This window comes from Coccinella septempunctata, chromosome 1 (genome assembly GCF_907165205.1).
Source record: "Coccinella septempunctata chromosome 1, icCocSept1.1, whole genome shotgun sequence".
Taxonomy (NCBI): domain Eukaryota; kingdom Metazoa; phylum Arthropoda; class Insecta; order Coleoptera; family Coccinellidae; genus Coccinella; species Coccinella septempunctata.
This window is the reverse complement of record NC_058189.1, coordinates 55,702,156-55,727,046: the sequence shown is the minus strand read 5'-3', so window position 1 is coordinate 55,727,046 and position 24,891 is coordinate 55,702,156. Positions and strand designations below refer to the sequence as shown.

The 24,891-nt window shown below is 36.1% G+C and overlaps 1 protein-coding gene across 1 annotated transcript in view; it reads right to left on the bottom strand.

Moving 5' to 3' along the window:
• Window positions 1-24,891, bottom strand: part of LOC123320158 (discoidin domain-containing receptor tyrosine kinase B-like) — a 364,297-nt gene that overhangs the window by 32,751 nt on the left and 306,655 nt on the right. The window contains exon 11 of the mRNA XM_044907363.1: window positions 16,278-16,390. Coding sequence (XP_044763298.1) covers window positions 16,278-16,390 — 113 coding nt within the window. The remainder of the gene's footprint in view (window positions 1-16,277; window positions 16,391-24,891) is intronic.

Sequence of the window (24,891 nt, the reverse complement as noted above, 5' to 3'; positions counted from 1 at the left end):
TAGGCAAAGATGGCTGTCTATGAAGTCTGCGACGAACGAGGAAGGTCGTAAAATTTTATGGGATTTTTATGGCCGGTTGCAGTTGAAGCTCGCCAGTAAGTACGCGCCTGTGAATCAACAGCTGTTATTTTATAAACAAGCTGATCGAACATTGTTCTTTTCATTGTCTAGTAGGCGCTGTTGCCGAATCCTAAACTCGAAACCAAGCGATTTAAATTTTAAAACCCCATATTTGAAGAATGATTTTGAATAGTTTTCGCGGTGCATTTGAAAAAATCATGAATGAAACTGATAATTATTCAGTTTAAACTTGCATATGCAGCGATAACCAAAATTGAGGAGAATTCCCCAATGGGGAACTGGATTGAGAGGGCAGGACACCATAATTGGCCGGCTAGATTCCCCGATCTTACACCTCTCGATCACTTTCTTTGGGGTAGTTTGAAAAGCAGTGTTTATGAAACCGAAATTCTGACAAGGCAACAATTAATAGGACAAAAAAGTTTGCAAGATGTTCGCAGAAATCCCTTTGAAGTTTCAAAAGAGCAAATAAGTTCCTTAAATGTTTTGTAGAAATTATCTAGGACATTTGCCATAAGAGGAATTTATCAATGAAAGACCATTTATACAGAACATATTTATTTATTTATTTATTCGTTCCATGATTTTTTTAATAGTTATTATATTTTTTATAGAGGTAGAAAAGTAATTAACTGACCAAGGTGTGATTTATCGAACATCAGATGATCTTCTACATATCAAGGCTAAGGCGGATCATCAATCAATTAAGTTTATCGATTGTATTTGAATATTTTGTCTATAGGTGAAAGTTTGCTATTTAAGAACAACTGAATTATTTATCTGTTCTGTGGTTTCTTTTTTTATAACAATAATAAATCTGTTTCTTACTTATTCTTTCCTTATTCGAATATTCGCATTAACAAACACTCAGCACAAATTCACTTCATCATACAACTATGAAATACATATTTCGATTTGATTTTCTGATCTCACTGGTAGTCCCATTTTACTAACTGAAGCAAGTCTGATTTACTGAAAATTCACAGGAAGTACCTACCTACCACGAATACTTATTTTTATTAACATAAAACGTAGGATGATGAGGAAACAGTTTGAAACAGATAGAAGAAATTTAACGCACTTTTTCACCGTACTGATGAGGGCCAAAAGCTCGAAACACGTGTCTACGGTTAATATTATATAAATATAATTAATATAAAGCCCCGATTTAAACCCAATTGAGCATAAGTGAAACATGTTAGGGAGGCTTATTAGCATCTCTGTCAACCGGAAACCATTCCAGCTCTCGAGCTCTTCTTGGAGAATGGGAAAACGTTCCAACTGCATGTAAGCAGTTATAAGAGCACGTGGAGGCAATACTCAATATTAGAATATAAGAATGTGTTTTTTTTTCATAATTTTTGATTTTCATATACTCCTGATGTGTTATCGTTAATCTTATAAATTCCATAGTTTCTTTTGAAAAATCGTATTTCCTTTAGGGAAAGAGCTATTGACGTGAATTGAATAAGAGAATGTTAAGAGAAGATCATGCTTCAAAACCTCATTTAATGACTGTTCTGGATGTCTTAATGATATAAATAGCATAGTTGCCTTTGGGGAATCGTATTTCCTTTCAGGAAGGAGTTATTGACGTGAATTAAACAGAAAAGTGTTAAGAGAAGATCAGAATTCAAAACCTCATTTAAAGACCCATCATTGCATCACTTATTACCTCCACAGGGTGTTCAGAAATTAAGAGGAAATTGCAACTTCCAGTTCTATCCTGTATATCATCGAATTCAATTGAAATTGCTGCAGACTCGACATCAGTTGATGAACTAGATGAGATAGGCTACAAATAGACAACAAAATGATGAAAATCGATGCACACCTTGAAAAGATATTTCGAAATGAATTCGGTCACTTTTTGTTTGTCCGGTTTTTTTTTGCCCTGGAGTGTAATATAAATAATAAAATAGTCCATTAAGTAGGTAGTTTTCTAAATTTAATCTCACCTGCCTTCTAGGACAAGCCGCCCCTGGTATTATAAGGGTAAGATCATCGCTGGATTCGAAACAACCGAACCGTACAACGTTATTGCCCAAGGAGAATTATTGAGCGGTCAATATTTCGACTGTCGAAAATTGAATGGTGCATTTTAAAATTTTTCCCCGCGGTATATTCCATCGGGACAATTGTCGAAATGTTACGAGCCATTCCAACTTTTGACTGATGTTATTAGCCCAGGAATATGTGGTCCCGGGGGATCGAACATTCATTGAAATGGATATTATGTCCTTCGTGGGGGAGAAAAATTGGAATTTATTCGTTAACGTTGCATGTTCCTCGCATTTCGGGACGTATATCACTTGATGTGGCTCAGTTTTCCCAATGTATTTTATCGATTTCAATTCGCAGGCACGAAGATGAAACAGGAAAAACCGAGTTTTGGATAGCGGAGGGAAAGTCTCTGCAAAAAGGATGTCAATGTTAGGATGAGCAGAAAGATGTCTTTTTCTTTCTGCTCATCTACTTACTTTTTCCAAAATAATCAAATTATTATTATCTTCGCATTTCTAGTTTTATTCGAAGACAACACCTCTTCAAATTCTGAGGGAATCGTATGGAGAGTAGACAAAAATAAATTTGAAAAATAACATCATATCAACCCGATAGTTGGCGCCCTACCAAAAAATTTACGAGAATTTCTTTTATTTATTCAGCCAAGTACTAGTTGTTAATTTGATCAGATCGGTATCTCTACAATTATTGGGAAATACAGGGTGAGTCTTTGGCTCGTACAAATATTTTAACAGTATATTTTTTAGGTCAAAGGAGACACTTTTTTCCTATACCATTTTTTCCGATACGGTCCTGATAAAAAGTTCTAGCCATTTTAAATTGTCATAATGTGCCCCTGGAACAAATATTCAAAATAATTAGCAAAACTGTGACACTACACATCTGTGGACCTTTTGAAAAGAAGTAAGAAGTTTAAGAAGAAGTATTCAGCCGAAGTACCCAGTTTTTTAAATTTCACAGATACTTTTCAATTTTTGAACATCAAATTACTCGGAAACGGCGTATTATACGAGAAAATATGAAGAATACTTTTATTTTACCAAACTTTCAAATATTCATTAGATAGCCTCCAACTTAGTTTCAAGAGTTGGGTTCTTTGAATGTTTGTTATTTCTACCATATATGGTTATTTCTATATATGTTATTTCTACCATATATGGTACGTAATGGTCATAATGAGAAAACTGGACGTGGGTGATATCTTGTGTTCGAAAAAGATTAATCAAATAAATGAAAAACCATATTGTGAAATATGTGAATGTGTGAAATGTAAACTAACTAAAAATATTTTTTATGGTTCTTCAACAGCGTGTATCTTTTAAACCGAGCCGATTCGGAAAAAATGGTAAAGGAAAAGAGTATTTCTATTGACGTCAAGGAACTACTGTTGAAATATTTGTACGAGTCAAAGATTCACCCTGTATATTTTTATAAGAGACTAGTAGGGTTGGCCTGGTTCAGTTCCTGGATGGTAGATCTCCCTTGGTTAGGAATTTGAACAAGCTCCCCAATGTTTATGATTTCAAGCCAATGTTTATTTAATTTTCCTAGATATACAGGGTGTCTTTAAACAAATGCGAAGGACTTAGGGAGATGATTCCTCGATGAAAATAAGTAGGGGTAGCCCTTCCGAAATACAGTTCTTAATTTTTTTACGGGTTCTAAAAAACATTGAGTCATAAAACTATACCTAATATGAACCACTAGATGTCACACAATTTTTTTAGATCTCATAACTTTATTATTAGGGGTTGAAAATTACAAAGCCTTATGATTTTCCTTCGAAAATTGTTTTCGTGGGATAGATTTTCGAAAAATAAAATTCTCTTATGGTTTCCCATTCAATTTTGGAGAAAAAATGTCTCGTGCAAAATTTCGATACAGTCGATACTTTTCTCGGAATGAATAAAAACTTACAGTTATGATCACTGTTCTCATTCCATTTCATCGTATAAGTGTTCATATACAATAACCACCTCCCGCTAAAATACATGTTGTTATTTTCAACCTCCAATAATAAAATTGGGAGATCTAAAAAAATTCTGTCAGTAACATCTACTTAGTGTTTCTTATTATGTATAGTTTTATGACTTTGTGTTTTTTAGAACCCGTAAAAAAATTAAAAACTGTCAACTCGTCATCGCCTGTATCTTGGAAGGGAGGTCGATTTCGAAAAAAATTATAGGAACTACCCCTGCTTATTTTCATCGAGGAATCATCTCCCTAAGTCCTTTGCATTTGTTTACAGACTCCCTGTATATGAATGGAGCAAATCACATGGTTTTTATGTTTTTCAACTCCACCAGCCTTGAATTAATCTGTATGCAACAGAAAATTCTGTTGGACTGAGCGAAAAACACACACGATGAAACTCCAGGCAAGAACTCAAATATTTGCAAAATTTCAAGCAAATATTTTCGAAAAAGAAAAACGAATTATGTGAAAGCTTAAACAAACAAAATGAAACAAGATAAAATTGTTTTGTTTGCATTCACCTTGATGGGGTCTAGGATGTGTCTTAACTTTTTCATCTTTTTTCAGATGAACTACTTTAAATCAAACTGTCCCAAGGTGAATCGTAACTCTCAATTGCAATCTAGGGATATTTATACTGAATCGTGGGAGGCCGGACCCCTCTACATCAGCTACTCCAGAATGATGTGACGTGAATTTTCAATGAGTATTCGGAGCGAAATGGATGAAACAGTGGAATCGGAAGTCAGTTCATTAAGGTTGAATGAAAGCCAAAAGTAAATAAGGTTGACTTTCAGCAATTGCTGCTCTAAATTGGAAATTAACTGATTGGCAAGAATGCGAAATAGATGCTTGCTCGTTTTTTCTTGTATCGAGCACGAAGCTGCTCACGATGAACCTCGGATGGAGAAAAGATGTTTTCTAAGGGGAATTATACATGGTGAGCCTTTCACTTACATATTTAACGAAAGATTCCTGTGGTCAAAAGAAACACTTTTCCCTCTACCATAGTTACGAGGATATATTGAAAAATTCTTAGCCTACTATAGAACCAAACAAAATCTAATGTCAATATATTTTATTACTCAACATATTCTCCTCTTAATTGAATACATTTATTACAGCGAACCTGCAACCTAGACCTTTCGAAAAAAAATGTTTCTTCTTGCTCTGCAAACCAGGCCCCCACAGCTTTTATTACCTCCTCGTTGGAAGAAAATTTACGACCTTTCAAACCTTTTTTCAGTTGAGGAAAGAGGTGATAGTGGGATGGAGCCAAATCTGGTGAATATGGGGGGTGTTCTAGAAATTCAAATCCTAAATCACGAACCTTTTGCATGGCAACATGAGATTTGCAGGGGCGTTGTCCTGCAAAAACAAAACACCTTTGGATAGCTTTCCGTGTCTTTACTCTTCAATTTTTTTCCGTAGAGTTGTCAGTAATGACGTATAGTAATCTTTGGTTATTGTTCTACCCTTATCCAAAAAATCAATCATGATTACTCCATGGCAATCCCAAAAAACTGAAGCAAGAACTTTTCCAGCAGACTTTTGGACACGAAACTTCTTAGGTCTTGAAGAAGAAGAGTGTCGCTATTCCATCGATCGTTGCTTTGTTTCTGGATAGTACAAACGTGCCCAAGTCTCATCCATAGTAACAATTCGGTTTAAGAAGTCTACATCGTTTTCAAATCGAGTACAGATAGAACACGACGCTTCTACCCTTGAACGCTTTTGATCAACACTCAAACATTTTGCAGCAATTTTTCTCATGTCCAAATTGACGTGAACTATATGACGAACGCGTTCGTATGAAATATTCAGTGCTTCAGATATCCGTTTTAGCCAAGGTTTTAGCCCAATTCGACGGCATGATAATATCATGTCAACTGCATCGATATTTTCGGGGACTGACACAGAAACTGACCTTCCCGATCGGTCATCATCTGCAATGGAAAATTTACCTCTTTTGAATGTTGCCAGTCCAATTTTTCACGGTCGCATACGAAGGACATTGATCACCAAGGGCATTAAGCATATCTTCGTAAATCTGCTTACCTCTGAACCCTTTTAAATACAGGTACCTGATGATGGCTCGTTGCTATGGTAACGCAATATTTTTTTTATGCATGGAACTGGTCTAGGCTAACTAGATATCAATACATCCTCGTATTCACAACACACTCAATTTCATTTAGTAATATCGTTCCTGGTAAACCAATAAACATTCTGTATATTATGCATACAGAATGTGCGCTCAAAAGGATGCCCCCACAATGTGATGCCGCTCATTATTACACGTATTTGAGCGATTTTAAGGGTAACGCCCGGGAAAGAAATGAAAGAGTACTCTACACGTCTCACATGTATATCCCCCGGAGGAAAAAGGGCTCAGGAATGCTGCTAACAATACCCTGAAAATCAGGAACTTGAGAAGGATTTTCGCGGGCACCATTAGATTACTTTGTGTGCCTGTGGAGAGGCCTCGATACGGCGAGAGTGCGGAGGGTGCAAGATCCAACTTGAAGCCTCAGGAAGGGGTGACATAAAGCAAGGATTTGGAGGATGGAATCTGCGTTATGTAAAACTGCGTATGAATGAAAGATAATAAATCTCGAATCGGCATCGATACAGAGGAAGTCTAGTGTTCTTATCTTGAAGGACATTTGGTTTTATTCGTGGGGATTCTTGCCATAGAAATGGTGGGTTCAATCGGATATGGGGAGTGGTGGAATATTAACGTTTTCAAAAAAGGAATAAGTGGAAATATACTGAGCTCGGAGTGAAAATATTGAATAAGTAAGCTTGGTGAGCGATGCTCTAAGTGGTCACCTGTTTAATACTCATTTAAATGGAATTGTATCGAATAACTGATAGTTCTCTGCTGTTCTGTTGATGCGGGAACATCAAGGAAACTGGTGAATATATTCTGTTTATCCCTTGTTAAGGCCTATACACGAAGGGACACCATTCTTAAGGTGAGAGGGGATTGGCCGAAAATGATCAACCACAGACCTACTTACATACACATATTTAGAGTAGCACAATACATTTCTATAGTTCAACTAGATATTGCTTAGGCGTTCGACCAGGTATGGCATGCTGATCTGCTCAATCCATTTTATGGATTCCTCTTGGATCTCAAACTTCCCTTTCGAACGGTGAGTTGATGTTGATTTTAGATTGTCAGAAGTAAAGGGAAAGGGAGGCTTGTTACTCGAAAACACCTCAGCCTAAAAGACTTATTGTCATATCAGTGGCGGTTCCAGGAGCGATTTTGGGGATGCATAATTTTATATTTCAAAGTGTGTGAGGTGTTTGTTGATATAAAATAGGTATACAGGGTGGGCTTTTTAAAACGAAACAGACGAGATAACGGGTGGAATAAATTTATTTCGAAAAAATGCTCGGACACGTCGATTTTTGTTCCGAGGGGGACTACTTTTGAGGTCAAATTCACAACTATGTCGCTTCTAGCCTTAGTGTTAGAACAACAACCCCTAAATTTTGAATAGAAAAGATAGGGTGAGTGATACCTCAATTGAAAGGCTTTTTCATCCTGAATTCAGCGTATTAATTTTTTTCTCATTTATTGCATTCGTTTTCGAGATATTTAATTTTGAATTTCGTACAGTACCAGTCATTCCGATAGCCATGCTATGTGAAATCATCAATTATTTGACTAATTCATCCTGTGGTTACGATGGTAACCGTTAATTGTTAACAATAGACAACGAAATAATTATTATTGGTAATTACTTTCTTCAACAATTAATGTGGTTGTCTCGTCTGTTTCGTTTTAAAAAGCCCACCCTGTATATACTCCATTCACTTTAATTTTAGCACTCGGTTGGCCATTAAATAATTTTCTCAAGTTTTTGTAACTAGAACGAATTAAGGTTGGCACTCAAGAAATGTCGTTAATGTCATAACGCCGTTGCCACAACTAATATCAATAATTAATATTACAATAATGCCGAAAGTGATTGTTAAAGAGAGGAAACAGGGCTTCAGGAAGTGCTATTTAGAATTCAGGTCCGCTCATTTAAATAGTAGGTAACCATGTTATTCTAATATCTACAATAAATCAGACGGTAGCGAACATATTCAATATAAGTAAATTCCATCTGAATCTAAACGATTTATATTTTAGCTGAATGTTTCCACGATCAGAAAGACTATGAATGAAGAGTATGACAAAGAATTTCCTTCTATTGGGAGATCCAAAAAAGTGGTGGCTTTTGAGAATTTTATTTAGAGTTGAACGAATGCGAAAAGTTACAACAGGATTTTCAATGAGCGTCATCGTAGAATAAGTTCCAGAAAATCAATTTTTCTAGTTTTCGTTTGACTTGTCTTATACGTTGTAAATGCCTTAAGGGATCGATAGATATATAATTATTATTATTATATTATATCAAATTATTAAAAATAAACAGGCATAAATATGAGCCGGTTGTTCTGTTAATTGTTAATTCATGTGAAATTTTTGTTTAAAGATGAATTTCCTCTTGCCTTGAAACATTCCCTAATTATTTTGACTTCCATCCATGCAAAATGATTTTTTGTTTAAGAATTCAACATTCTTGTAATCCTTATCATAATCAAAAGATACATATTCCCTTTCACTGGGTTAATTTTTTTGAAATTTGCACTGATGTAACGTATTCCACCTTTGTCCAAAGAAGATAACCAACATTAACTCTCTTCAAGCTACTGCATGCTATGCGTCAATGATTCAATTTTCTTCCATAGCAAAAATAAATATATTTAAAAACTGATCTCTTGTATTTTACATACAAATAACTAGATTTGGTATTCCTTCAATCAGTTTGTATAAACGTCAATTATGTTCGTCAGATGTTTTCCAAAGTGATTCGTATTTTGATAAAATACGTAGGTAATTACAGAGACTTTTACGTAGAACGAACAACAAAGCGCGAATTTAAAACCTAAAAATGTTTTGACAAGCGGCATAACCTGAAATTTTCGTACTGTGAAGAGTGGAATGTGTCAAATTTCCATGGCCAACCGAGTGGTAAAATAAAAGTCAATGAACTATATGTTCGAAAGGAAACTACTTTCAAACATTTGGGAATTTTTGAACGTCAGTTTTCGACACGCGTATCTCCCAGAAAAATCATCGTATATCTGTATGTGATACATATTCTGAAAGATCAACTGTTCTAGTAATAAATTTCTCAATTTCATCGGGCTCAGTGCAACCGCTTGGTTTTGAGGAATTTTAGAGTGACCCCGTCTTTTTCGTAATTTCAAAACGCGTATCTCTCAGGAAAACATCATAGATCTGAATGTGATTCATATTCTAAAAGAGCAACTCTTCTCTAATAAATCTCGAAATTTTATCGAACTCAGTGAGGTAGCGGTTCCAGTAGTGATTCTGGGGTGGGGGCATAATTTTATATTTGAAATTGTAAGAAAACGTGAATTTTTTGTGCAAACGCATATGCACCACCACGTCGGAATTATGATATGAGGGGCTATTGCTTATTGAAGAAGGTCATATTTGCTATTATTTAGGCTTATTATAGGCCAATAACTCTAATTTCCAACATAGGAAAAATCATTGAAAAGTTATTAAAAACCCGAATAATGAGCTATTTAGACAAGTATAGCATATTATCAAAAAGGCAATTTGGATTCCGTCAGGGTATCTCAACTGAGGACGCCATAAGAGAATTAACAACTAAGATATATAGCCATTTGGATAAAAGCAGGCCAAATTTAGCTGTGTTCATCGATTTGGCGAAAGCATTTGACACAGTCAGTCATGAGAAGTTGATGGAAAAATTATACAACTATGGGTTTCGGGGATCGATTTATGAACTGATCAATAGCTACCTTTCCAATAGAAAGCAAATGGTTGAAATAAATGACAAGCTTAGTAAAAGAAGGTTAATTACTTTCGGGATTCCACAGGGCACCGTTCTTGGTCCGCTTCTCTTTATATACATGAATGGGCTGTTGGAGATGGAAGTTGATGGTGATATTCTGAGCTTTGCAGACGATACTGTAGTTCTGTACGAAAGTACATCATGGTCAGACTTGAGGAGGGTGGTGATTCGCGACTTTGGTCAGATAGTAAAATGGTTACAACTGAATAAACTTACTCTCAATCTAGCCAAGACAAAATACATACCGTTCAAATCGAGTAAAGCTGTGGCAGAAGATATTGGTGACATACACTTGGACGATGAGTTAACGATTCCGAAAACATCCTCTGTGAAGAACCTTGGCGTAATGATCGATGAACATTTAAAATGGGATGCTCATATGATATATTTGACAAAAAAGTTGAGGGGAATTTTATATAAATTCAGATTTGTGAGGAAAACAATTGACAGCTTGAAACATCTTAACATCCTATACAATGCTCTGGTACAGTCACAGTTGTCATATGGAATAATTGGTTGGGGTGGTGTACTAGACTGCCATAAAAAGAGATTGGATGTCATTCAAAAATATTTCTTGAAAGTGATCCATAAAAAGAAGATATCCTTCCCCCCAAAGCACTTTATGAGTTGGCCAGAGTACCCGATGTCAGGCAACTCTTTGCACACAGGATCATTTTGAATGTTTTTGAGGGAAAAATACCTGTCAAAAAAAAGCAGCATCAACACCAAACAAGAGCAATGGCACGTGCTTTTGAACGTCCAAGATCCATTAAGAGAATAGGCCAGAGATGCTGCAGTTATATTGCCCCCAGAATATTTGATTTAGTGCCCCAAGAATTAGAGAATAAAAAGCATAAAATTTCCTTCAAAAAAACACTACAAGAATGGATAATTAATTATGAAAAAACAAAGGTGCACAGGATAATAAATAACAGTTAAAAGAATGTGTATCTAATTACAAAATGCTCGGATTTGACAAAAAAAAAAAAAAAACCAATGTGACTTAATATGTAACGATTCGGTTTTGTAGAATTTGAATTTACATGGCTTTACGATGCAGATTGCAGTCGTGTCATTTCAGTTTTTCTATTTTCTTCTGATTGTCCATTCATCACCATCTTATGTTCATGAAAATTTTCTGTGGTTAATATTATAGATAGATAATCAATTGTTTTTATGTGGAGGGCTTATTTTTGTATTTTTGTCGGTTGATTTTGGTATTGTCTTGAGTGGGTTGTGCTGATAGGATTTTAAGGGGACAATTTGTGGTACATATTAAGAAAATAAAATTAGTTTGTACGAACTGTGCACAGTTGATATTTAATATCGGACTCAACAGTTGTAATGAGTTTATATTGTGATTTACGAATAAACTCTATTCTATTCTATTCTATTCATCAGAGGCAATATAATCAGAGTACGTTACCTCCAGGAGGTCCTGAAACTACATGTAGGGTACTCTTAAGATTTGTCGAAATTGTCGTAATAAATTTATTAATACTGGGTATTCTGCTTGGATTGTTTCAGTAAAGAACAAAACGGGAAAAGGGTAACAAACATTCATCGATATAAAAAACACGATTTCCTCGAAAAACCAGCTCGCTATTCCGAGAATTCCCCCGTTCGGTTCCCACTAGCCGCACATCGCAAACTTCCCCAACCCTTAAACTCACGGCCATGGAGCGAAACACGAAACCTTGGAATCGGCAAGCCCATCTCTTATCGAATTACAAACTCGATATGTGAGCACTTTTCCGACGAGCCATTATGGAAATGCGAAATGGCAGCTTTCCGTTAACGATGAGCGATTTTAGCCATTAATTTGCATTTCAGATTTGAACTATTGATTTTTCGCGCTGGCTGCACTTCACTGCACTCCAGCATTCTCGATTTTTCATCTTTTCATCCGTATGCGCGAGATGATCCGCGGACGTAACGGGGGTGCAAGGATATTCGGCCTAGTCTGCACTTTCCAACGGTCCTCTAGGACGTGATAAATGGAATTAGTGTGTCAACAATGTCCCAGATTCGATTATAGGAAAGCGAGAGGGTTGCTATCGATTCCCTCGTATCTACGCATCTGGATAGGTGAGATTTGTAGGTTGTCACTCGAATATACAGGGTGTCCCAGGATTAATTGGAATAAATTTGGATATTAGGTTCAGAACCTCAAAGTGAGACGAAAGCCCTTCGTTGAAGAGTTAGGTTGCTTCAAAGATGGATATTCAGAATGAAATCGATTGAAAATGAATCGATGTTATGATTTCCGGAAAAGGCTTTTTGAAACCCGGAAAACGGTTACTTCCTTCCAAGTTGCTACCCAAACAATTTTCTGAGAAATTCACGAAATTTCGGCTTCTAAGTTACCAACCTCAGGTTGATGACCGCCTTGGAACATAGATACATGGAATGGCCATTGCAGTGCTACGAACGCTTTTGTTGTCGTCCACAAATTTGATACTTCTCTATCTAGCGCAACACTAAATCAGTGTCGTTAAATGGATAAATTTATACAAGGTGGGCCATCCATAACTTTCCACGCCGAATTTTGTTGAGCTTTTTGATGGAATAACGAAAAAACGCACGGACAGGTCAAATTTTGTTGAAAGGGGTACAAAGAAGGGTGTTCAAATGAGTTTGTTATAACTATCCCTCTAGCTGCAACCCATAACAGCTCTCATTTTTGAATAGGAAAAAGGGGTTGAGCAGCACCTTGTTGGAAAGGCAATTCAATTTCCTGCATGAGTGTATTTTTTTCATGGCTTTATTATTATACAGAGTGACTCAGTATTCCATCAATAACTTTCCCACGCCGAATTTGGATCTTTGAGATGTAAAAACACTCAGACGGGTCAAAAAATGAATTCGATATCACTACCCCTCTAGCCGCTACCACTTAGAGTAATTATTTTTAAATAGAGATAATAGGTCGAGTAGCTTTGTTCAAAAGGTAATTTGCTGTTAGGGTAGGGGCTAGAGGGGTAGTGATATCGAACTAATTTTTTTATCCGTTCGAGCGGTTTTTCCATCTCAAAGATCCAAATTCGGCCTGTGAAAGTTATTGATGGAATAGTGAGTTACTCTGTATAATAATAAAGCGATGGAAAAAAAAATGAATTGCCTTTCCAACAAGGTGCTCCTCGACCTCTTTTTCCTATTAAAAAATGAGAGCTGTTAGGGTTTGCGGCTAGAGGGTTAGTGATATCAAACTCATTTGAACACCCTTTCAACAAAATTTGACCTGTCTGAGGGTTTTTTCTTTTTTCGTTATTCCACCCCAAAACTCACCCACCCTGTATACTTTCCTATCTATTCGCATTGAAAATTGATGTGACAGCGATGTCCGAGTCAACTGTCTTAATTTTGATTAGCGACACTAAGCAACTCTCTCACTCCATCAGTCTTTGGACAACAACAAATATTTATTTTCCATTCCATGCATCTATGTTCCAAGATGTCCGCACAGTTCTTCCATGCGTAAAAATGGATACAATTTGAAACTAAAAATATTGAAAGCTATACAAAATTCTTCTACAATGTTCACCTCCTTTTCTGGAGACACTGAGTTCTTCAAATGACCCCGAATATATTACTCGATAGTCTTGAACATTTAGTTGACAATGATTTGGAAAAGTATAACGATAATTATTTCGTACTATACAGGGTACGTCTTTTTTTCGTACAAATATTGTAATAGTAGATTCTTGAGATCGAAAGAAATGCTCTTTTCCTATATGTTTTTTCCGATTTAGCTCTGAAACAAGATATAGCCATTTTAAGTTTTCATAATGAGCCATGCCGCCCCTGGAAAAACAAAATTACCTTCAGAATAAATAGCTTAATCTGTGACACTACACATCTGTGTTTTTTTCAAAAGAGTTGCATTCGGTCAAAGTACCCGATTCTTCGAATTTCACGGATATTTTTTTTTAACTTCAAATTACTCGAAAATGGCGCATTGTACGAGAAAAAAGAATTTTATATTACAAAACGGTCATAGTTGATGGATTCTTTGAATTTTTGGTATTTTTATGGTACTTAATTGTCATAATGAGAAAACTGGAAGACGTCTTGTGTTCGAAAAAGATTCATCGAATAAATGAAAAACTTCTTCCGAAATTCATTTCATTCGAAAAAAATTGTGAGATACAACTAAAACAAATATTTTTTGTGTGGTTTTTCAACAACCTGTATCTCCTGAACCGAGCCGATTCGGAAAAAATGGGGAAGAAAAAAGTGATTCTTCCGACCTCTAGATTCTACGGTTGAAATATTCGTACGAGTCAAAGACTCGCTCTGTATTTTTTGTTAGTGTAGCTTTTTCGATTAACAAAATAGATGTCAATAGATGTCAGATCATTCAAAGTCACGTAGAAAATATTTTCTGGAAGAATAATCTTGCAACTGTAATATTTGTACCCTAAAAATAAATTACAATTCCATTGGGTGTATTGTACTGAAGATTCATATGATGTCACTGATATGTTGGTTGAAATCTTGGAAATAATAAGACCTACTAACTCCTATCCTAGCTATCATGGACTCGCATTTGACTTTGGGGATGATACCTTTACTATCCTGGATGATTAACACAGTGGAATAATTTATTTTGATGAGATCTGTCTTCTGTTACAAAAAGGTTATCTTCGCAAACAACATATAGTGCATTCGCCATTTTGCAAAACCAAGAACCAGAAAAAGCATGCTAATTCTGAAAAGGAAATGGAGAAATAATGATGAATAAACCCATAAAAATGTTTTATGAAGCTTGATGTAGAAATTCTGGTAAAAAATTTTTAATTTCTCATTCCAACATACAATTCCATTCACCCTCATCCAATTCAATTTCCCGAAATAAAATTTTCATACTCACTTATCCCGAAGTTAACGAGTTCGATCGGTGAATAATCCCATTTTGCAATTTTCGCAAGAGCCAAATAAAAATTTCGACTACCAAAACATGCCGTTTTGTCCTAACGTTTAAAATATGAATTATTCTGTTATTCGATAACGAGCAAACATAATTTTTCAATTTAAACTCCATAGGAACGGAACATTTGTCAGCCGAATTCAATTTTTCAGGTAGGTTTCCAACATAATGGGCATGTGCATACAAGCTGAAATTTAATAATCTCACATCCCTCGCATATTGTCCCGAATACTATGGGCCTGTTCCGATATTGCTGAACAGTACTGTCAGTATTTCAGAAACGATGCCTATTGGCCCAGTCGTTCGAGTTCTATTGTTATTCGATTGCGGGCCAGTACTAACAGCAATATCGGAACAGGCCCTAAGTGGTAGTTCCTAATACCACAAATGGCGGAGTCCTGTTATATTGTATTATACGGTGACACGTGGTACGCTACGACCGCAATGAATCAATCAAAAATTTTCCAGAGGTATAACATAGGAATGGGTAACCTGGATAATCCATTAGGTTAGATTTCACTGAAATTGTTCATTCCGAAAAGAATTCAGAATTGAAATTGGAATACTGTTACCTATTTTCCAATTGGATATCTATTAAGATAATAACTCGAAAATGTGGAGGCTTTTTTGTTCGTATCCAGGTTACCATATTTTTTCGAGAAAATCTGTTCTGAATTTCCTTTCTTCCAATTAAGTATTCTAAATGAAACTTGGACCCTATCCACAAGATTTTTTATAATATGAACTACTCATTGATTTCACTGTGAAGAATAAACTTGAGGATATAATTCCCATAAGCTGATCGTTGGGGGTTTCATTGAACTGCAGAGCTGTTTTCGCCAATGAGTACTCTACAGCTCGGACTGAGATGGCTTCAAGGATATCACTTCCTACAAGTTTCTTATCCAAAGAATCCTTTGCGTTGGCCAGTAATGGCAAGGTTATCCGTCACCAAGGTGCTTCAGAGTTTCCTCCTGCTCCCTACAAAATCTGCACTGGTCATTTTCTGCTGAGCCCATTTCCATTGGGTGCTTCCTGAAGCACGTTGCCCTTTAAGGAATCCAGTAAAGGTGCAGCATATTCCAGATATTTCCGTTGTTATATTTAAGTTTCGAAGAAAATTTTTGGAAATTTCCACGCAGAGTGTTCTTCTCCTGAAACTCTTTCTCATATGTAGGTGCATTTCCCTATACCACAGAAACTACTGTGGGCTAGTAAGTAGCGTTTGTTTTCCCTTTGAGGCAGGTAAGCTTGTTAGCTTTTCTTTTGATTCCTGACTGTCCGCTTAGAGACCTTGTTGTTTTGCTTTTGGACCCTATTATAATGCATGCCATAAATCATGGATTACTCACCTCTTCGAATCACCACAACCCCTCCATAAGCTTTTCACTATAACTAGTTGCTTCTTGTGAAATGACGAAGCTCCATTGAAATCCGGTAAACCTTCAGCTTCACAAAGATGCACCTGAAAAAAGTTATCCAATGTGATTAAAAATGAAGAATCAATTGATAATCTAGTTGCATGAAGCTATTGATATACAGTGTCAGTAAAAAGTACAGCACAAAATTCATATTAAGAGAAATTCTCAGGTACATTTTTTGTTAAATTACATAACATTTCTAATTGAGGAATTTGTAATGCATGTAATGGAGGATAATTCAGTTTTTTTATTGGTAACCCTAACTTTTGGTACCAGAAATTGGATCATCTTCTGTAGCTGATGATAATTTGGTCGTTGATGGCATTTCTCATAAATCTTTTTTCATTATAGGATGAAATGGTTAAACTTATATTGAATTCGAATTTTAACGTTCTTATGTATTTTGGGGTCCATGACATAAAATTTAGAAGTGAATGCGTTTTTGATTTGTTATCGAAAACCTTCTTTTGAGGCCCTATCCCTATCCATTTCTGGCACAAAGACTCCACCCCATGTAGAGGGTACATAACAAACTTTTGAATTATACATGAAAATTTGCTTCATAAAAATAAAAACTGACGATTTCCAGCATTTTTCTGAAACACAGTAAACAAGAAACATGTGAACTTTTTTGTGTTACTTTTCACTCACTCTTTGTAGCTTTCAAATAACAAACTTCAACAGGACTAGGAGTAAATTCTTAATGATTCAGTGAAAAGAAATTATATTTTTGATTCTTTTCATATCTAATCTTCCTGAATGGAGCTATGTATTCTTAGGTATCATATCATATCATAATTTTGTTTTTACATGAATAACAACATCACATTTGCAAGAGCGTATAGTCACGTAGGATACACATTTAAGGTGGATTAATTCGTGGTAACTCATCTTGTATTAAATAAATATTATTAGTGTAGATTGTAGTATGCCTTTTTCGAATATCCACAAAAATCGATGAACAAAATTGTTGCAACCAATGGATGGAAAATGAAAAATATTGGGTGAAACAAAAGAGTAATTTTTCCCAGCTACATTTTCCCACAAAGCCATGAATTCTTCAAAGTAAGTAGATGCCTCAAAAGATCCTAATTGAAAATTTCCACCAACGGAAGGAAAGTTCTATTCTATGAGATCATTCCGGGAGAGCTGTAGGAAGTAATCTGCAACGTTGGTAACATTCTTCTGGAAGTTTATGTTAGAAACTCGAATCTGCACAGGAGTGCCGAGCTATTTATTGATTAGACAGTTTTAATTTTATCTGCTCTAAAATCCCAGTTCGTGTATCTTTTATTTGCAACCGTTAGCTTTTTATTATCCATTACCGATCGAGCAGTAAACTGCTATTCAGGAGTGCACGTAGAAATTATTGCTGTTTTCGGAAAAATGGGCGAGCTCGTTTAACGTTTTTTTTTTCCAAGAATTGGAAAACGTCTCGTTCGTATTTCAGACGCGTTTCGGTCGTTCAGCGAGTGAAGGAATCGTAGGGGTTATGTTTTCTACTATCGAGTTCGAATTCTCATTGGATAAGGCTATGCAAGTTGGGAATTTTCTTGCAGCACCGAAGTATATTCATGCATTCCTCAATGGGAAGAGTGGAAGACTCTAGGGCATTTTTCATTGGTTCAGTACAATGAACTGAACAATAAACACCACTTGTGAACAGCTTTTTTCTGAATTTGCTGTCTAATTAATATTATAAATCAATTGACAGTTCTTGTGGAATTTTTTGTAGTCAAAATAGTATCCTTTTACGAGGATGTGATGATATCTATTTAGCCTAGACAGTTCCATGCATATAAAAGAAATATTGCGTTACCATAGAAACGAACAATCATTAGAAGTCTCAGTGTGAAGTTTGAGGTGAAAAAGGTAAACCAGAGTTACGCAATAAATTAAAAGAAAGAAGATGTCCACCGAAATTGGAGTATCAAGCCATCATCAAGTACCTGTATTCAAAAGGATTAAGAGGTAAGCAGATTTACGAGGATATGCTAAATACCCTTGTAATCAGTGCCCTTCGTATGCGACCGTGAAAAGTTGGACTGCAAGCTTCAAAAGAGGTAAATTTTCCATTGAAGATGATGACCTATCGGGAAGGCCAGTTTCTGTGTCAGTCCCCGAAAATATCGATGCACTTCATGAGACGATTTTATCAGACCGTCAAATTGGGCTAAAACGGATATCTGAAGCACTGAATATTTCATACGAACGCGTTCATCACATAATTCACGTCAATTTGGACATGAGAAAAATTGCTACAAAATGGATCCCAAATGTTTGGGTGCAAGGGTAAAAGCATCGCGTTCGATCTGTGCTCGATTTGAAAACGATGTAGACTTCTTAAACCGAATTGTTACTATGGATGAGACTTGAGTACATTTCTACGATCCAGAAACAAAGCAACAATCGATGTAATGGCGACACTCTGTTTCTTCAAGACCTAAGAAGTTTCGTGCCCAAAAATCTGCTGGAAAAGTTCTTGCTTCAGTATTTTGGGATTGACATGGAGTTATCATGATTGATTTTTTGGATAAGGGTGGAACAATAACGGGAGATTACTATTCAGTCTAACTGACCACTTTACGGGAAAAAATCAGAGAGAAAAGACGCGGAAAGCTATCCAAAGCTGTTATGTTTTTGCAAGACAACGCCACTGCACACAAATCTCATATTTCCATGTGAAAAATTCGTGATTTAGGGTTTGAATTACTAGAACAACATCCTTATTCGCCAGATTTGGCTCCATCCGACTGTCATCTCTTTCCACAACTGAAAAAAAGTTTAAAAGGTCGTAAATTTTCTTCCAACGAGGAAGTTAAAAAAGCTGTGGAGGTCTGGTTTGCAGAGCAAGGAGAAACAATTTTTTTAAAGGTCTAGAGACGTTGCAGTTTCGCCGTAATAAATGTACCCAATCAAGAGGAGAATATGTTGAGTAATAAAATATATTGACATTAAAATTTTGTTTGGTTCTATAGTAGGCTAAGAACTTTTCAATATATCCTCGTAAGTCAATCTCAGACCGAGTAAGACTGATATAGGAACAGTCTACTGTGTTTTGTCATTAATAGTGACAAGGCCTATGGCTCTGAGAGATTCCTTTAGGATCACAAGGTCAATAGTAGACCAATGGTTTGCAGAGCATAGGATCAGAAGTTTTGGACTTACTTCATAACATCCTCAGTTTGCACCTATCTCTCTCCCCTAGGCACTTGAGTGATCAACTGGCTTGTTTCTAAACATGATCTTTAGCGATGAATTCATGATGGTCGTGCAAGGTATAAGGACAAGACTCTCATTTTTTTTTGCAATGGTATAAGCACCACACTGTCGAAATTATGGTATGAAGGGCTGATGCTTATGGAAAAAAACCCCTTTGGTATTTATAAGAGCCAACGAGACCACCCATATAACACGTCTGGAACATCATGGGAAGAAAATTACTCCATTAACCTTAACCCCATTCTCCAAAGACACTAGCGGTACAACATGACAAGACATGAGGTACAAATTGCTAGGGATGGAATACCTCCAAAGGAAAACAACCATTCTATTTGGAGTATGTCCAGACGTGTTTCTGAATGCAAAAGGCATCCGAAGGTCAAACACTTCATTAATGATATCATGAAGTTTAATTCTTAACTCAAGATCACATCTCTAAAGTTCAAATGGTGTGTATAAATCGAAAAGATGCCTTTCCAACAAGAAATTTAACATCGAATTAGTGAGCTTCATTAAAACCGATTCGTGATCGAAAGCATAATTTTTCATTAACCCTCCCAACAAATGGGGACACATGCAATAGCGACGCTGACAAATATCGGAACCCCTCTGCGTTAGCTAGTACATCTTTCAAATCGAGTTCCATATCTGCAGCAATCATTTCGCTATGTACCTAGTATCGTCTCCTGCTGATGAACCTGAATGCATGATTGGGATGTATGAACCTGTAGAATTGAATATTTGATCCCGTCATACCCAATTTGGCTTATATGGCTGACTGCGTCGTTCACAATTCATTCCGAGTTTGGTTCAGAGCAAACAGAGCCAGACGGCAGGGTATAGATGGGAAAAAGTCTATATGATAATTTACCGATCGTCCCAGTTGTATTTTACAGTATGAGTGACTTGGAATAAATTCAGAGAATCAGAGACGGAACATATAGATACAAGGAATGGAAACTAATCATTTGTTGTTGCCAATCACAATTGAGACAGTTGACTCTGACATCATTGTCACATCAAATTTCTATACGAAAACGTAGATAAATTTATAGACAGAGATGTGTGTACCATAACAAATACATTCGAAGCACTTGGATGGCCATTCCATGTATTTATGTTCTAAGGTTTAGTATTTTACATTCCGCTGCTTCTGATGTGAGAAAATGTGGCAGAAATTTGGGACATGACATCAGAGATAATTTTTTGTCAATCCGAATTTTGTTTGACTATTCTTAAAGGGTGCATCAAGTAACATATGCGTACCAAATATGACATTCTTATTCCTTGTCCTTAAAAAGATATTTAACAAATATCAATCAATTCCAAAAAGAAGGAGTTTGATTCATCTCAATGATATAATAATTCAGGCAGTTAGAGAATGGAATATCAAAAGATATTTGTTTATTAGTTGCAAAACGAAAAAATTAAATGAAAACAAGTAAGAAGAGTAGGATAGTATCCAGTGAAGATTAGCTTAGATATTTATCGGTTTGTTGTTATGTGAGAAAAAACGAAATTTTACTAATGATTGGCTACGGAGATAGGAAAGGAACACAAAATGAAGTTTTGATTTACCGCCCATGTCGTCAAGTACCATATAAGCGAGATTGAAAAATAGTTTGGGTGAAATGGGCCTTTAAAAAGAACAAGTAAACCTTGTCGGATTTCCCTCACTGAAGATGTCAAAATTAATGTACTGTTCAAGAAAATCCTCATGTTCCCATTAGGGTCATAGCTAGGGAAATCGAAATTAGGCAGTCTTCAATGACCAGAATTCTTAAACTAAAATACGGAAATTCCATCATTATAAAATGACATTTCTCTAGGAACTAGGAACTCATCGAAGATGATCTGGATAGAAAATTACTCTTGGACAAATTGAGATACTTATCTACCCGTTCGAGCATATTCACAACAAAAAAATGTGTTTGATTTTGGTCCGCTTGCACAGTTCAGGTTTGAACCCAGTTAATTTTGACAGCTTCATTCAATTTTGACAGGTTGAACTCATATTAATGTTGAAAAGGGATTAGGCCTGGACTGTGAAATCGAGCTTTACTGAATCTATTACAAGTTAGTGACTAGCACTGCATATGTAAAGACAGTTTCAGTCGTAATTCGAAAATTAGTAAAATAATCTTGAGGTTGCAAGTGCAACCAAACAGCAGAAGTTCAAAAGCATCTAGGTGGATATCTTTCGAAGAAAGAACGAGAATTTATAATCCAAAGCTTATTTTTACAGGTTTCTAAGCTTAACTTTCATGAGTCTGAAATAATTTAACTACTTGTTAATTTGTGAATTCCAGTTTCAGCAGAGAACTACAAACTAATTATTGTCAAATATAAGATACCTTTATGAGCTTGGTGTCAATGTTAACTACCAAAATGTATCTTTGTATTCGAAAATTTTTGCGGTTATTTTTTGGACAATTCGATTCCATGCAAGAAAAACTCAATATTAAGGTAATTTTCAGAGGAATTGTAAAATATTCGTTTCAACGTTGGTTTTTCGGATACATCTCAACAAGTGTCTTGTATATCATGGAAGAGACCACCACAATGATTAATCTAGAATGCCGAATTCTTCCAACCAGCTATTTCGGTGATATCTGCAGTGGTACCTACCACATTTTATCACTAGATCATCGTTGGTACTAGTTCTCACCCACTAGACTTAAAGGTAGGGTAGGGAGAAGATGGGAAAAGGGTATTGTGTACTTTCGAGTCGTACGCTTGTCGTGACCTTGTGGTACTACTGGTGGTTTCAAAAGGATGTGCGGGAAGTCACACGATATCTCAGATCCACTTTGCCGGATATTGATTTCAACGATGGCACGATCAAATGGCACCCAAGATTACCAGATCTATCTCCAATTTTCTTTACTTTGGCGAAAGCTAAATATTTTAAGGACGCAATAATGGATATAGAGTTGAATCATTTTTTGAGAGTCCAGTCTCATGGGTCGGTCATGAAAATACCCACTATCACTAATCTAATCAGAGAAATGATAACTGCCTACTGTTTGGCACAACAAATCTCCCACTATTTTTTCAAAATCCGTGTTATTTTTCTTTAGGGTTTATTTTTTATTTTGGTACATTACATTCTCACAGAATTTTGTTCATTTTCACTGCCACTATGGCAAGAAAATAACTCAGGCTTTTGAAAATTTCCCTTTCAGAAGTAATAAAAGCAAAAAATATTTTTTGGCACCAATGGCAATTTCTTTGAAAATTGGTGAATTTTAAGGACCATTAGTGTGGAACCGGGTTGTCCAAAAAATACACGCTTGGTCTCGTGCGATGCAGAATTCAGTGTTCTACAACTTTTATAATTGGACCTTAATCGAAACTAGGACTTCTTAGGGATTTATAACCGAAAATTTCACATTTCAAAGCTCTCCGGTCTGCGTAGGGTATTAACTTTCAGCGTCCAGGTTTCCATGCCGTATAACACGACACTATATACGTAACACCTCACCATACGATAGCGAAAGAGAAAGGTCCAAGTCCCTTGAAACAAGAAGGCTCTCATTTTCAAGAATATAGTTATGGCCTGTTCTATTTTGCTTTTTATTTCTTGATCTGGGTCCAATGCACTATTCACCAGACAACCAAGGTTTTTTTTCTCAACTTTTTCAATGTTGTGTCCGTCAGTTGATATTTGTATTGTGGGGGTTCTGTTTTTAGAAACGACCATTGTCTTGGTTTTCTTTTTATTAACTTTGATACCGTAAGTTTCTCCTTCATTTACAATTTTATCTATGTAGTAGAGTCTGTAGATCTCGTTCGTTTTCAGCAATCAATACAATATTATCTGCGTATCGGATGTTGTTTATCCTTTTTCCATTACCCTTATTCCTTCCTCCGCGCCATGAAGGGCTTTTGCAAATATTTCCTCAGAGTAGAGTCATTCGGGGCAACTGTGCGCACTTTTGCCTTTCAAGCCATACCCTGTTTCAAATGTTGAAGCTAGGAAAATAAAATAATATTCATAGGATAGAGAATTTTCTAATATATAAAAAAAACATCAAAAAGCAAACAAACAAAAACGTTTTTTTTTCCGCAAAAAAAAATTTAATAGTGAAAGTCGGAGTGCGTTCACATGCCCCGTATTGCGGGTAAGTGTGCGCACCCTCACGGGGTAAGTGAACGCAGTGCTAAGTGAACCACACAATCAAAACAAATTACAAAATAATGTCATAAAAATGTTACAATATTAGAGATATGCTGTTTATTGTCAATACAGAAGCGAATTTTTACAAGCACTGCATTATTGTTCGTGCCATCATTCCTGGTGAACACAACACTTGATACATTCCCCTGTTGGTGGCTCTTCATATTTTTCTGAACAAATAGGACAATATTGATCGAGTCTCAACCAAGAAAATCAACAATGTCATAATTTATCCCTCACTGAACAAATGCCCATGTAATGAATCTGTGCGCACACTTACCCGCACACACTTTCCCCAGTAAGCCAAAATTTGAATTAACGTTCTTATAGAGTTGAGCAGCTAAGAGAACCTAAAATTTTTTATTATATATTCAGATTAATATGCGCATGATCGAATAAAATATTGTTTAACACTGTCGGATTCGGAACTTGGACCTGGCAGAATTTGCAGAGATGCTAAAAATTAACAAGAAAACTAGTGAATTTGATTGATTGCAAATAAAAAGTTAATGAAACGTCGCACGGCGCATTCCTATAAAAAACTAATTTGGCGATTCTGCGTCCTTGCTTCACCCAAATGAACCCCTCTTTCATACATTGCATAGTCTAGATATACGAACTGCGCACCCTGCTACCCTCTGCGCTCAGTTACTCCGAATGACTCTATATATTAAATAATAGCGGAGACAGAACGCAACCCTGTCGAACACCCCTCTGGATATTTATAACTTCAGTGTCCCCGATTTCTGTTCTTACAAAAGCCTCCTAATGTTACTTGAGTAAAATAGGAATCATGTTTTTTATTTATTCCAAAGAAAACTTTTCATAAAACTTTCTAGAAACGAGAAATGGTGAAATTCTCTCTAGGAAATAATCCTCTATCCGTCAGAAAAACGCATCCTCAGCTATAAATACTCGTGCCATATTTCGGTTTCAGTCCCTTTGTCTCGTACTCTTGATCAACCGTCGTTTTTTGTCATAATTGAAACCGGAATCCCACCGTCTGTGCCAGGACGCGGAAGATATGTATTTATGTTTAATGTAAACGTTTTTCATTCGCTTTTATTACAGCGAAATTTTGAGTACAACCGCCGCCAGTCTGTATTTTTATGTGCCCCGCTCGGCCGTGCATGGGGAATGTAA